This window comes from Puma concolor, chromosome D3 (assembly GCF_028749965.1).
Source record: "Puma concolor isolate L17-30 chromosome D3, mPumCon1.1.hap2, whole genome shotgun sequence".
NCBI lineage: Eukaryota > Metazoa > Chordata > Mammalia > Carnivora > Felidae > Puma > Puma concolor.
The window spans coordinates 83381542-83395698 of record NC_141678.1 but is presented as its reverse complement, the minus strand read 5'-3'; the positions used below and the strand labels follow the sequence as shown (position 1 = coordinate 83395698).

The following is a 14157-nucleotide window of genomic DNA, read 5'->3' as shown; positions in this document are numbered from 1 at the left end:
TTGGATCCCTTTGGATGGAAGAATCTTAATGTCCTTAACCTTTATATACACCATTTAGTTTTTAATTTAAGATTATAAAGACCAAAACTAAAAATAGATCAATGCACTGCAGTTTCGACAAATTTCTTATATCTATTTAATCAAAAAGGGCCTGATACGAACTATCTGGTTGTAGAACTGTCAACCTATCTGCTTAAAGAAGAGTCTTAATATGGTGCATAAATCTCAATTCAGCAAAGGCGAAGGGAAAAAAAATCAATATGTTGATCAACTTTTCCTCCCTCTATGAACAGCTTAAATTCTGCTTGTTTTTTGATCATACTAATGATCTTGCCTTTTAGTCACCTCCTTTGCAAAATGGAAGCAAAAAACACCTGCACTTGGACTTCACTGAACAATTGTGACAACTATTGGAGAGGCTAGAGTAGAACACATATAGAAGTAGAACTACTGGAGAGGTTCTAGTATCAGGATTGTCCTTTGTAAGGTAACAGACAAAATTTTCACATGAAAAAAAAATTGTACATCTAGACAGAAGATGAAACTATTTGGAAAAGAGATAGTGTTTATCATGAAAGCTTTGACACTAAAAAATAAAACTAAAGTCAACAAATGTCTCTGTGATCCTCACTGACCTATGTGTGTGATGAGGATGGAAATAATTATAGTTGATAGTCAATGTTCCTTGTAACAAACATTTGAATAAGCGCAAAATGTATTATTACAATATAAAAGTTCATACTACACCTGTATACAAAAATAGAGCAATGATGGAGGAGAAGCAAGTTGATCGCAATCTGTGGATGATTTATACTGAATATTAGTAAAGGACTTCTAAGGTGAACTTCCCAGCATTGGTTTACTGATGATAGATTCCCAGATTTTTTTTTAAGTTTAAAAATACATTACATATTGATAGGACTCACATGATTCACTAAACTTTTCAAGGTTGAAGTTGTAAGTATAGAGGACAGATTTAAACAATGACCTGTGGAAATAAAGCCTCTTGAATATACATATTCCATGCGAGTTTTCTTTTCTCGTTATGCTTTTTAATAGATATTTTCCACATGCCACTGGATACCGTGTAATTACCAAGTTGTTGAAGAAATATTATAAATGAAAACAAGTGTATGAGCCATTTCTTTCTGGTTGAAGTATTTCCAATTTATACGTATCACTGTGGTCCAGGGTAACGGAACACAATTTACTTGTGAAGCATCTTTTGATGAAGATGCACGGTTTATAAAGTAAAGGTATGAATTACAGCACATCGAGTAATAGAGGAAAGGGATGCAATCCAGGAAGTGCTTAGCAAAGGTTAAAACTGTCACGCACACAAAAAAAAATCTTTTTTTTTTTTTAGCCAACAATAAGTAAAAAGGAAGACCTATTCAGATTTTTTTTTTCCCCTTGGAAAAAGTCCACACTAATTCAGTGGCAATGAACATTCCTAGGGTCTTAGTTCACTTACTTAGTAGCTGAAAGGGACAACTGTTAGGTGTCCATTGCAAAGGAGCCAGAAGTATGGCCACTGAGTCTCCACTCTGCCCCTTATGTGATCCCTTGATCACTCCCAAATCACAGTTTATTCATCTGTTATAGACCAGCATCCATAAAGGTACAGTTGGCCTTGCACGTTGAAATGAGGATAAAATGAAGTAATGCACTTGGAAGTATTCTGTAAAATGTAACTTTCTCTCCCTATCTGCAAATCCACACAGAATGGGTACAATAGAACTAGCTGCATCCCCTAAGGCGGCGGAGGGGGGGGGGTGGAATCTTCCTTTTCTTTGCAAAGGTTCTACATTTACGCCTAGGGCGTGGTTACTGAGAACTTCACATTAAGGGCTGCATCTTTTTCATCAGGGACCCAACGATAACAACTCAGAAAAGTGTTTTCTATCCCACACAGCTACATGCGCCTCCCTAAAGAGATCTCCACGGCGTTCATCTCATCCTCTCTCCGATTGCTGTCTCCAGGCCACATCCAGAACTTTCAAACAACTTAGGAAATCTGCCTTGAGTCAAACTGTTACTGATCAAAACTCCTCCTGATCAAAACGGCTCCTCGTCCAATGTAATTGTGAGCACATCATGTTCTTTGCTTCGGGGCTCCCCCGTAGTACTTTACTCACTGAGTTCTAAACTCCAAGTAGTCAACCAGAAGCAGATAAAAAGCAAACCCCTGGAAACGTTAAGCTTTTTGCTCAAGAGGATAATTTTCAATCTTGCTTTTTAAATGGGGCTGGTTGAGCAGAAAATGTCACAGGAAGCTAAAGCAGCGCTACTCCACCCGGGGTCCAAGGACTGGGTGCCATCTGTCCAAGTCGAGGCAAGTACAGAAAATGAGTAGAAGAGCTTAGCAATTTCCAGGGTTGTTTTACAGAGCAATCTAATGTCTGCTGAGCCCAACAGTAATGGAAAAATGAGGGCTGAGTTTTATATCTAAATAATTCATTTTTAATACAGTTACAAAATTATTAGGGGGTTACAATAGAGCATGTTCTGTGTTCTTCAAAAAACACTAAGCTTGCAAATAACAAAAACTTGGCCCTTCCCTCCGGATCAGTTGAGAAGCACCGGGTCAGTGGATAACACCTATGTGAAAGCTCTTTTGAATGCTTCTAGGCAATAAACCATCAGTCCAAAACTCTCTTCCTGTCCTCACATGAGCAAAACCTGAGGATGCTAGCCCCCAGGGAGGGACAGGGCAATCGCCGGAGGCCAGCCTGAAGACTTGCACATGGCATCTTGGAGAAGGCATTCGTGTACAAGCTGCGGCGGGCAGCAGCACGTGTTTGCCAAGTATTTCCTGAAGTCCTCTGAGGGGTATTGCCTTGTGCCTTCAAAAGTATGAAAACAATAACAGTTAATAGAAATATAATTCTGGAGTCTCCATTTGGGGAAGAAAGCTTTGACACTCGTGTAATCTAAAAAGAGAATACTCCACACTATCGTATCAACTCTGACACAAGCACAGTATAGGTCCAATGTAACCTGATGGAGGCCAATATGTGGAGAAAGATCCAGAGAAACAGAATTTCAGAGATAACATGAGCATAGGCGGGTGGACAGAGGAAAGGAGCTAGTCCAAGAAGAGAAAAGCCAGTAAGTAGTCATTCAACATACACTTATTAGTAAGACCTTAGTAAGGAGGGCCGATGGTTAAACTTTACACCCACAGTAAGAATGTACATTACTTGTAATTTGTGATATCTATTTGGTACACTTGTTTTCAAATATTCTGAGTAGTTAATGTTCGTCTAGTGACTCTTTTCTGGCATCTTTATAAAGTCACAAGTATCCCTTTAGCTGTTACTAAAAGCACCGCGTACTACGTGAGAAGTAGCATTTCAGCTGTTATGCACGAACTAAAGGGATACAATCGACATGGTCCTCGTGCCTAAGCTGAATTGTCCTGGAAAAACAGAGACCGAATCCAGTCTGTTTCTGTCTTCCTCTAGAAACTCCACCTATATTAAACATGTATTACAAATGAGTCCCGGGTATCTCCTATGGGCCAGGTGTGTGTGTGTGTCTGAATGAAGACGAGATGGCACAGGGGAGCCCAGAGTGTAGAGCCAACAGTGGCCTGTTTTCATGAGCTCACGGAAAGAAAGGCTGTCAATGCAGCAGGCATGGGACCAGGTCGAACAAACAATTGCATTTCTGCATTGAAAAAGCACCCACAGAATGCCAAGAAATCATGTGGCAGGAAAATCAAACGGAGTTCAGAGGTTCAGGGAAGTGTTCTTTAAAGAAATGATATTTAAGTTGAGACAAGATAACGACTACTAAGAAATAGTCTGACGATGAAGGGCAGAGCTTGATTTCCAGAAAGGCACTTGACTAATGATGGAATAAATTTCTTTTTAGGAATAGTCACACAGTAATACACAGGATCCATTAATTTATAATAGAGGATAGTTTTGGCATGTGATACGCGGAAAGAGTCTTTATAGGGTAAATATATTACAACCAATATCCTGTAAACATCTGGTTAAATAACTGTTTTTAAAAGGCTACAGAATGTTCACTGATCTTAACCTACCGTTTGGATGCCGAAGTTATCATTTATTGAAGTTCAGTATGTAGCTTTCCTGCATCGGCATTATCTGAGATGTTGGTTTAAAATGCCAATTTCTGGGCTCTGTATTAATCTATGGAATCAGAATGTCTTTGAGTTGAAACCACTGAAAATATGGATTTTCAACCAGCATGTTGAAAATATGGATTTTCAACCAGCATCCCAGATAGAAAACTTTTGGTCGAATAAATATCACCACTCACATAGCAGCCTCTTTAGACCAATAATGTCATGGCTTAAAATAGTTCAGTACTTTCAATTAGTTTGTATGTATAACTTATTCTATATAAGATGATTGAATAAAATTTTCTGTCTTGATTTGATTATGCATTTTACTCAACAGGGATCTATCCCTTCTCTACCAAAGTTACAAGGGAAAAGTACACAGTATATACTTATGTCCTCATCCAATACCCTGTGAGACTTCTTTTCAAGATGCAGAAATTGTCTTAGGTTTCCGGCATGCATCCCTCTGGGGCCAGAAAGATAAACTAAGAATAACAAAATGTCCTGCTTATATTTTACACGTTTACATTGGTTCGAGTCAGAAAGGCAAGGGGAACACTCCAGGTGGGGCAAGAACTGTACGTAATGGCATCCATGGAGCCTCTGGTGGTCTACTATATTTTTCCTAAATAAATAGTCCATGTCGGCTCAGAAAAGTTAATAGTTTCAACTACCATTGTTTATTATTAAAAGGCTGGAAATATAAAGCAAACAAAGAAAGTAATAGTAGAAAGAAAATACTTATGATCTCAATTAAACCTCAGAGGTTATCCGTCTAGGCATCTGTGGTGTGGCACCCCTCCCGCACCCCACTTTCACCCTATGGGCAGAAACACTTCCTCAACTGCTGGAGGTCCTGGAATCCTCGCGTCCTCAGCCCATCGCCACTTGCTTTATGAAAACTCTCTCTCTCCGGGAGAAAAATGCCCCCATCTAATGCCATAGAGCTTCCTGGGGCAGGGAGAATAGACAGGACCAGAAAATAAAGGGGTCGAGTGGACCCGGCCATGTGATCCCTCACTTCTCCCGCCCCACCTGAGGACTGTGTGCCTTCCACTTCCTAGAACATGCTCTCTCCTTGTCTCTGAACTCTCACTACCACGGGAACATCCCTGTAGGTGCAACTGGCCTCGCTCACCAGGAAGAGGTGGGCTTCTCTCACACAGTGGGAAAGAGCAAGCATCGCCTCTGGACATCGGGTGTCTCTTGAGACTCCCTTGCCCCATTTTGATGGGAAGGGGAAGTGCAAGACCCCAGACTGGGGCAGGGGAAAAGGGTATCAGTGTTAACTTGAAAATCAGCTGCAACAACATAGGCTGTACCTCATCCTACTAACCTTCTTATAGATTCCTCCAAGAAAAGAGGTGTAACACGTTTCCCTAGGAACTGTGCTCTGAATGGATTACACAATGCAAAGGGATGTTAGTGGGGCAGGGGTGGCCTCTAAGGGATGTCACGGCAGCCTCTTGAGTCCACTCCTTTCCCGAATCAGTGAACACGGGAAGTGTCGCCGACTGACCTTTCTCAACTAGGTCTTGCCCCCAAAATCGCCACTCTTGAGACGTTTACAAAGTTGACAAGTTGCAAAATTGGCAAAAAGAGCCACCTCGTCAGAGGGAATCCTTTGGTCTTGGGGGCATCCCACATCCACACTACTGATGGGGGGCTTTAATGCGCCTCCTTCTCTCCTACTTCAGGAACCCCGTGAAGAAACTTTCCAGCTCCACCGCTCCCCAAAGGTCAGCCAAGTTGTTGGTTGCAACTGCATTGTCCAACCCTCCCACCCCCCCACCTCCAAGTGTTAATTCCAAGAACGCCCTCCAATAACTACCCTCGAGGCAAATCTGGGTCTCCGAGGCCATTTCCTGTGACCTGACCTGCAGGAGACTAACTCAGTAACTAATGAGTGGCGGGGCTCGGCTCCCTGCAGACATCTGTCCTCATGCGTCCCACACAGTCTCCTACAATGCACAGGAGAGTGAGAAGCACATTTCCGTAACCTGTTGAGAGGTGTGCACTTGCAGATCAGAAGCAGCAGCAGCTGAAGAAGCCGCGGGGCAGCCACATACATGAAAGACACAGCCCTGGACAGAGCGCTCCTTGTTTCTTTCAGTCTACACCCGATATACTCTTATTTCCACCCCCCCCCCCCCCGGGTTCCCAGCGGCTTTGATTTCTAGAAACTTCATACTGTGCATGAACCGGTCACCAGAGAGAGGAGGACTCACTGTGTTTTTATCTGAGCAGAGGAGGAAGCAGAATGTCCTTAATTCAGTGAGCCCAGAGCTAAGTCCGCGTGTGTTTCTCCTCATACAACACGCTTGTTCTCCACACCCAGGGCGAGTGACTTCTGTTCACGCGAGCGGTATGATGCCCAGACGTACTACAGAAGAGTTCAAGCAGAATACGCGTCCATGGGCCCAGGCTTTTATTTTTATTTATTTTTTAATTATTTTTAGAAGCTCTCCAGGTCATACTATTATACACCCAATGTAAGAATCGTGGCCTAAAAGGAAGAAAGAAATATACAAGCTGAGGAAAATGCTCGTCCATTTTACTGATGATATCGCGTTGAAAGAGGGGGAAAAAAAGAGGTTTATTAAGTAGATTAAAAAAAGAAAAAAAAAGAAAAGAAGCATGTCTGTGGAGCTTAGCCAATAATTTGCTGAAAGGGTGGCAGATTTTAAAATCATACCTCAAAAAAAAAAAAAAATCCCTGGCGAAATTTCAATGAACACAAAAGCTTCCTAAAATGAAAAAATACACTGGTTTCACATGACAGGACTCTCCCTGGGATATGTAATTGCCTCATCTAAAATATAGCGGGTTTAAGAAATAAGAGGGCCTTTCTCCAGCTCGGGTGCCCTAAGAAGAGCCAAGCCATGTTTTTGCCTCTAAAGCAAGAGATCCCTCAGAAATAAAGGAGGAAAACAACGTTCCTTCGGAGCCCTCTTGGGCCCACCACAACCACAGTGCCGCGACACCCCGGCTCCCTACCGCTGATCATCTCCAGGAAGTGTTTAAGGCCCGAAGGATAAAAGTTCCCACAAGCCAATGTGACAACATTTGTAAAGCTGGAAGACGAGGAAAGAGAAAAAGGGAGGAAGAGCGCAGTGGAAGGACAGGCAGCAATAAAGCCAAGTCAATAACCAGTTGACACAAGAGCAAGACATCTTCAAATAGCTCTTTGCGTCGCAGACTCTGGAAAGGCCTCATGGGTTTTCCCAGGAGACACCGCTCGCAGCTATCTGTCTTTGTTTACAGGTTGTTCTGGTATTACCAGCAGGACTCCACCAGTCCCACACAGGCATGCATGTGCGCACGCACACACATGCGCACACACGCGCGCGCGCACACACACACACACACACACACACACACACACACACAGGTGGCTGAGTCCTCCCTCCTCCCCGCTAAAGTGCAGCAAAGGAAGATGAGTAATTACCTTGCCTAAAATGAGGTTTGCAGTTCCGTTTAGCTTTGAAACCGAAGACGTTCTAATTTTCAAAATGCAGTCAGTTATCTGAGTACTTTCTTAACAGCCACATTTATGACTCTTTATCCCTTCTCCTAAAAAGGGTATTAAATTTTGGAGCTCTACTCTGCTATCCATTATTTCACAGGCCTGGGATTGAAAAGGAATAAAAGAAGCTCTTTGGCAGCACAATCACAATCGGGAAAGTGAATCAGAAGCCTATTGAAACCGATTCACGTCTGCGTGGAGCACCACGCCACAGGACGAGAATCAGGGAACCTGCGACTAGAGCCACGGGTTACTGCCCTAACGTCGGACAACGCTAAACTGGTACCTTCTTGGAACTTCAGTTCATTCATCTACAAAATGGATTGAACTAGGAGGTCTTCAAAGCTCCCCTTTCGTTCCTAAAACTCTACATATCACCTCTAAGTAAACACGAGTGACCCACAGGCATCCATCCAGATTCCTAACATATGCTGTCTACTCTGGGGACCGCACAAGACATTGAGACCTAAGTTTTAGGTGTATGAGAATACCTTAGCTTAAACGAATCTACAAGATCACATGTAAGAATTGCGTAGTTATGCCACCTTGGGAAAGTTGGGAGTGTTTTAGGACACGCTCAGACTACTGTATCCTCAGAAAATCCCATAGATTTATGTTATAAGATTCTTTTCTATAATTTCAAAATGTCTGTTTTGTAATGGCTCGTGGGAAAAAAAGACATTAAGACATTTATTTCCAGGCACTTGGGAGAATTCGTCCTATGTACGTATAACAGCTTGCAATTTGGTTAAAATAATTCAAGAGAATTAGTTTTTCATTTAAAGATCTGTGTCAACAACATGCACAAGGTATCTTTAAAGGGTATGGGAAAGTAACATGCTACCTAAACACAACCATTTGGACGAGTACATCTATTGAAAAGGGAAGAGTCATGGTATTTATCATTTGTCTGATATGCACAAATTCAATTAGTATCACTTAAAATATATACACACTAAAAAAAACCCATTTGCTCTTTCTTTCCCTGAGATTTACAATGTTATACATTTTCCCCGTACTTCATCCTGTCATATTACAGACACATGGTCCAGATGTATTATTATATTTCAGTCTGAAAGAGTACAAAGCTGTACTGTGACGATAATGATTTCCTGGTAGAAGCCTGCTACTGACAGACATTAATACAGAGAAACCTTCCTGGAGGGCATCTTTGTGGGTGGCTATCCCCCCGCCCTTGTTTTCTCTGCTGCTCCTATTAATTAAAACCTCCTTTGCGGTGGACCCCAAAAGGAGAAGAAGAGGGAGGAGGAGGAAGGAGGAGACCGAGGGGAAGGGGCAGCCAACTGAATCGCCCTCCTTTTATACTCCGTGTGATTGAAGTAAATAAAGAATCCCATCATGAAACGGATGTGTGTTGTCACACCCAATATAAAACAGCGACCACTACGGCCAGCTAATTCTGGACTGTGATACTATGTGAAAGGGACCTATTTGACCACGGAGTTACGACAGAAGTTTTTTCCTGCAGGCTTCATCCAAGTCTAACTCAAAATGCTATGACTCCCGTTAAAGAACATAACTTCTCGATTCCCTCCTGTAACCTTACGTTTCTTTGCTTTATATTTTCAGTCCTCTTAGCCGCCCTGCTCCACATATTGTTTCATAGCTCTCTTATTCAAATAGCTGATAGTGAGAACTAATATTTATTGAGTGTAATTACGTGCCAGACATTGTGGTAAAGGGGCCTTTAATTCACTTACCAGCCGTCTGCGGTGGGCGTGATCGGCCTGGTTCTACACAGGAGGAAACTGGGATTTAACAGAATTAAATGCTTTACTCAAGCTGACACGACAATGTCCCAGATTTGATGGAGATCTTCCCAACAACAAAGTCTCTACTCTACCCGTTCTTATCTATCCTGCACTGGCACCTACCCATCTCCCCCCATAAGAGACGAATGGCCTAGAAGATCTTGGATTCTTGCCCTCCCCTAGGTGAAAAACCCGGCGATGAGTAAGTCAAAACAGGAATTTACAGCTACCCAATTTTCCAGGTTCTGTGTCTGAGGCATCCAAGTCCTCGCCCCACCCCTACTTGTCGATTTCCCATATTCCACCTCAATGGTTCGCCAATTCTGTCCGTTCGTCACTGCTTCGCCTATTGCGGCCCCGAGTTGGATTGCATTAGTTCTTATACATGACAACAACAAAGAAATTCACTTTTATGAAAAACGTGCAGACTCTCACCTGTCCTCCCCTTTGCTGCCATCTCTAGCACATAGCGTCACCTGGCTGCCACATGCACCTGACAACACCACACTCATGGCACTGTTCTCTGGCTCGTGGTTACCAGAAGGTTCCCTACAACTTTCCACTCTGATGTCCAGCTTAGCATTCGCTTTCTCCAATGGTATGACCCCAATGACCGTAATATGCATCATAATCCTTTACTTCAACACAAAAAAGAAACCTGGCTATTATAATTTTAAGATGTCATTCATTCTACCTGACACTCCAATTTCTGAGGGAAAAATGTGAAAAAAAAATGCATCTTAAAATAGGCAGAATGTGCTGCCTTTTGGTTTTTGTCTCTTACTTCCTACTTCGAACTCTCCTATATTGTCCCACATTCTCCCCCCTTCTGAAACGCAAGGGGCTTTGCAAAGCAAGAACACACTGCCTAAGGCTTTCTACAATCAAATCCATCAGATCCCAGGCCAAAATTATCCATATTTCACATTTATCTAACATGAAAATCAAGGAAAGCCAAGTAAAAGTAAAAAGAGCCACACGAAGCATTGAATATGATCTGTTGCTCAAAGAAACATAATGACAAAAGCTTCAATAAATGGTAGCATTTTGTTTAGTACTGCCACAGCATGCATTTTCTCTAGAACATCTTTTAAGATAATCTTATTTTTATTATCTTTACACAATCAAATCTCCATTGCAATCACACTGAGTGGCAGTAAACTTCTGTGACAAGTACAGTGTGATCCGATGCTGTAAGCAATTTATAGTTACCACCATTAATGAAAACTCTAATACCTGGGGTTCTGATCTATAAACTGGACCGTGATAATACAGTTATACAAGCTTTTAATCCAGTGAAAAATGCTTTGTAATGAAATGTGTATTCACTGGCATTTATCACAACTGTATGTATTTATGTCGAGGAAATGTCTCAAAATCTTTGTGGGAAAAAGACTGAGGCATCTATCTCTTTCTCACAAACACCCATGTGATAAAGAATAATTACTAATTCCCTTAATACAAACAAAAGAGAAGGAGAAATTACAGCTGGATGATCCATGAAGGAAGAGAGAAGGAAAAGCCACACGTATCCCTTTTGGCATTTCATTCTTTGCACTTGTACTCAACAGACACTGACCCCCTTTTGAGCCCTAGAGGCCATGTCAATTCAGTCCTCTGGAGTACAAAACCCAGAAAACCCTCCTTTTCCTTTTCTCCTCTCTTCCAAATTCTCCAAGAAGTCTTCCATATGTTTCACCACTCTTTAGAAAAGATTGGCCTCAGCAGCCAAGCTGGGGCTCCACAGAACGTGGCTAGAATTTATAAGAGCCGTTTTTTAGTGCACAGAATGTCAGCATCAGGGGCACTTCAGAAAAATATCTACCATACTACCCTAAAAGCACTAGTCAATGTAGTTTCCAAAACTCAATATCCAAGAACCATATACACAAATTAGCATGCTAAACAGAGAAAGCCAAACGTCATTAATTAAAATCCAGAGAGATCAATTGAAAATAAAGGCCGAACAGGAAGAGAGAGAGGAAAGAACAAGTGGAGAATACACACAACTCTCAGGGCAGAAGGAATCCAGACGAGTCGACTTGCGTTTGTTTTCCCAATAATTATGTCATATTCTAAACAAATTATAAAAATTGGGGGGTCTGGGTGGCTCGGTCGGTTAAGCGTCCAACTTTGGCTCAGGTCATGATCTCACGGTCCGTGAGTTCAAGCCCCGCGTCGGGCTCTGTGCTGACAGCTCAGAGCCTGGAGCCTGTTTCAGATCCTGCGTGTCCCTCTCTCTCTGCCCCTCCCCTGTTCATGCTCTGTCTCTCTCTGTCTCAAAAATCAATAAACGTTAAAAAAATTTTTTTTTAAAAAAATAAAAATAGTGACAGGACTCCTTGGACAGACTCCCAGAGTGAACTTTAAATTATTATTACATATTACATCATTTAGCACATCCCCTAAGAATTCTAGTGCCATGTCTGGCATCATCTGGACAGACAGTGGCTAACAGTGGAAAGGAGAGCATGGTCTGTGAGCAGAATGCCTGGGGCCAGGGCCGGACTCCATCACTTATTAGCTATGTATGTAACTTTCTTTCAGCTTTAATTTTCTCATATATAGAAGTTAACTGGCACTCATGTTTCCCCCAACTTCAAAGAGTTTTTGTAAGGCTCGAGTGAGAGAATGGGTTCAAAAATATAGCTTACAAACTACCAAATATGAAATAAATAGCAAATTTTTGTTAGGTTAGTGCTATTTAAGAACTCCACATATGAAGGACAGTCTCAGGACCAAAATACCTTACCAATTTGTATGCATATATGAATGCAAAAAGCAGATTATATGTGCACCACGGGAATATATCCACATGCAAATTATACACATAAATATATGCACTCACATATACACATGTGTGTGTGTGCATATATTTATACACATAAATATATGCACTCACATATACACATGTGTGTGCATATATTTATACACATAAATATATGCACTCACATATACACATGTGTACACACACACACTATATATACATACACACACACAATACACACACACACACACACACACACACATATACACTCATACATAAACTCAGAGTTTTAGGTTTCAAACAGAGATAATAAGGACTAAAGGTCTGAACAGACAAAAAAGACATTTCATTCCTAGTGTCAGATTAGATCCTTCATGAAGCATTTTGCAAATTTATAAGATCATTGCCTGAAAATCAAGAACATTAACGAAATCTTTAAACTTTTGTTCATCGTTCTGAGAGCCCTTTTGTAAATAAATAGAATTTCTTCTGTTCAAGGTGTCTAACTGATGTACTATATTACACACAGTGACTCCACACAGTACCTACTTCAGCATTTAGCGGAAGCGTTTTGAACTAACCAATTGCCTTTCAGAAATAGTCCGTAACAGTGGGCTTTCTACAAATCGTAGTACGATGATTTAATGTCGCGTTTGTTTTCTTAAAGTATTTCTGGCTACTTGGGTAAACAGAGAGGATGAAGAGCCAGTGAGTGAATGTAAAACTCAGCGTGTTGTAGAGCACTCGCCTCTACCCTTTGCTCCCCAAGGTCCTGTTTGTGATCAAGCGTTAAGAGTCAGCTCTTCGTCGCTAAGACGTCAATCCTACATGCTTCACCCCCAACCAGGTGGTGCAAGAAGTTGTTTTTCTCACCAGTCTTCTACGCTTCGGGATTTGAATGTTTCCTTAATGAACATCTCCATGTGGATATCCCTCAGGCAATTTCAAATTCAACAGTGTCAGACTGCAACTTAATCAGATTATTTCCTGTCTTGAGCCAGAAACAAGGGAGTCACCACTCACCGTACAACACCGCGTGGGAGGTACCTTTGCTAACGCTGCAGACACACCGGTGACTAAGACGGGCAACCTCTCTTCTCCCCTTCTGTATTCCTCCAGACCTTCCTAGCTCCGCTCTTATGTCTCGACATCAAACCTACTTCACCTTCCAAATAACTTTTATTCATTTTCTCCTTTCCATCCTCATTCCGACTGCCATATTTCAGTCCCTACCATCTCTTGCCTGGAGTAGTTGATCATAGCTGACTTGATGTCTTCAGTCTTCTGCCTCCCGGCTGGCCTCCTTTAATTTAAAAGTCTTTAACATTAGTGAAGTTGGCCCTTCTGAAATCCCAACTGGCTCAAAACCAACCATCTGATGTACCAAAACACACACAAGAACCAAGAGAAAACCAACAAAAAATTCCTTAACAAGGATACTGACATTTCACGGTGTGGCTCTCGATTCGTGGATGCCACTATTCTTTTGTCCTCTGTGGCCACCTGAATCACTTACAGACCCCTAAAGAAATTATATTATCTCACAGAGCCATGCCTTGCACAAACCATTCCTTTGGAACAGGAATCTCTTTGTCTCATATCCCATTTGTTTAGGGACCACTTTCTCATCCTTTAAGCCTCAGCTGAAAAATTATACCCTCTTTAAAGATTTTGCCTGATCTCCCCAGGCTGATTTTCCTGTTCTTGCCTTTAATCTTTCATTGCACATTTATAAAATCCACTACCAGACAACGCTGAGGCTGTCTGTAAGTTGCCCCATGTCATTGTGACCCACAGAAAGGACAGGAGTCTTTGTATATTTGTATCCCCAGTATATGGCGACAGGAGTATACAGCCCACATACAAATGTCTGAACGAAGAGCGAATTAACGCATAGCTTAAAATCATCATGATGACATGACTTCTTCCAGGATAATTGCAGACCATGAATTTTTTTTCTTTTCTTTTTGCATTTCCCTATCGCGTAAGTTTGGTT

General features: G+C 41.7%; 1 protein-coding gene across 6 annotated transcripts in view; it reads right to left on the bottom strand.

The window, feature by feature from the left end:
- Positions 1–14157, bottom strand: part of CDH7 (cadherin 7) — a 128690-nt gene that overhangs the window by 76952 nt on the left and 37581 nt on the right. Inside the window, exon 1 of one of the 6 annotated variants that reach the window (XM_086683186.1) lies at positions 6325–7091. The exons of the other annotated variants lie outside the window; for them this stretch is intronic. Within the exon in view, the coding sequence (XP_086539312.1) occupies positions 6325–6408 (84 nt within the window). The 5' untranslated portion in view covers positions 6409–7091. Of the gene's footprint in view, positions 1–6324; positions 7092–14157 lie in introns of those variants that run through there. 6 annotated transcript variants of the gene reach the window in all.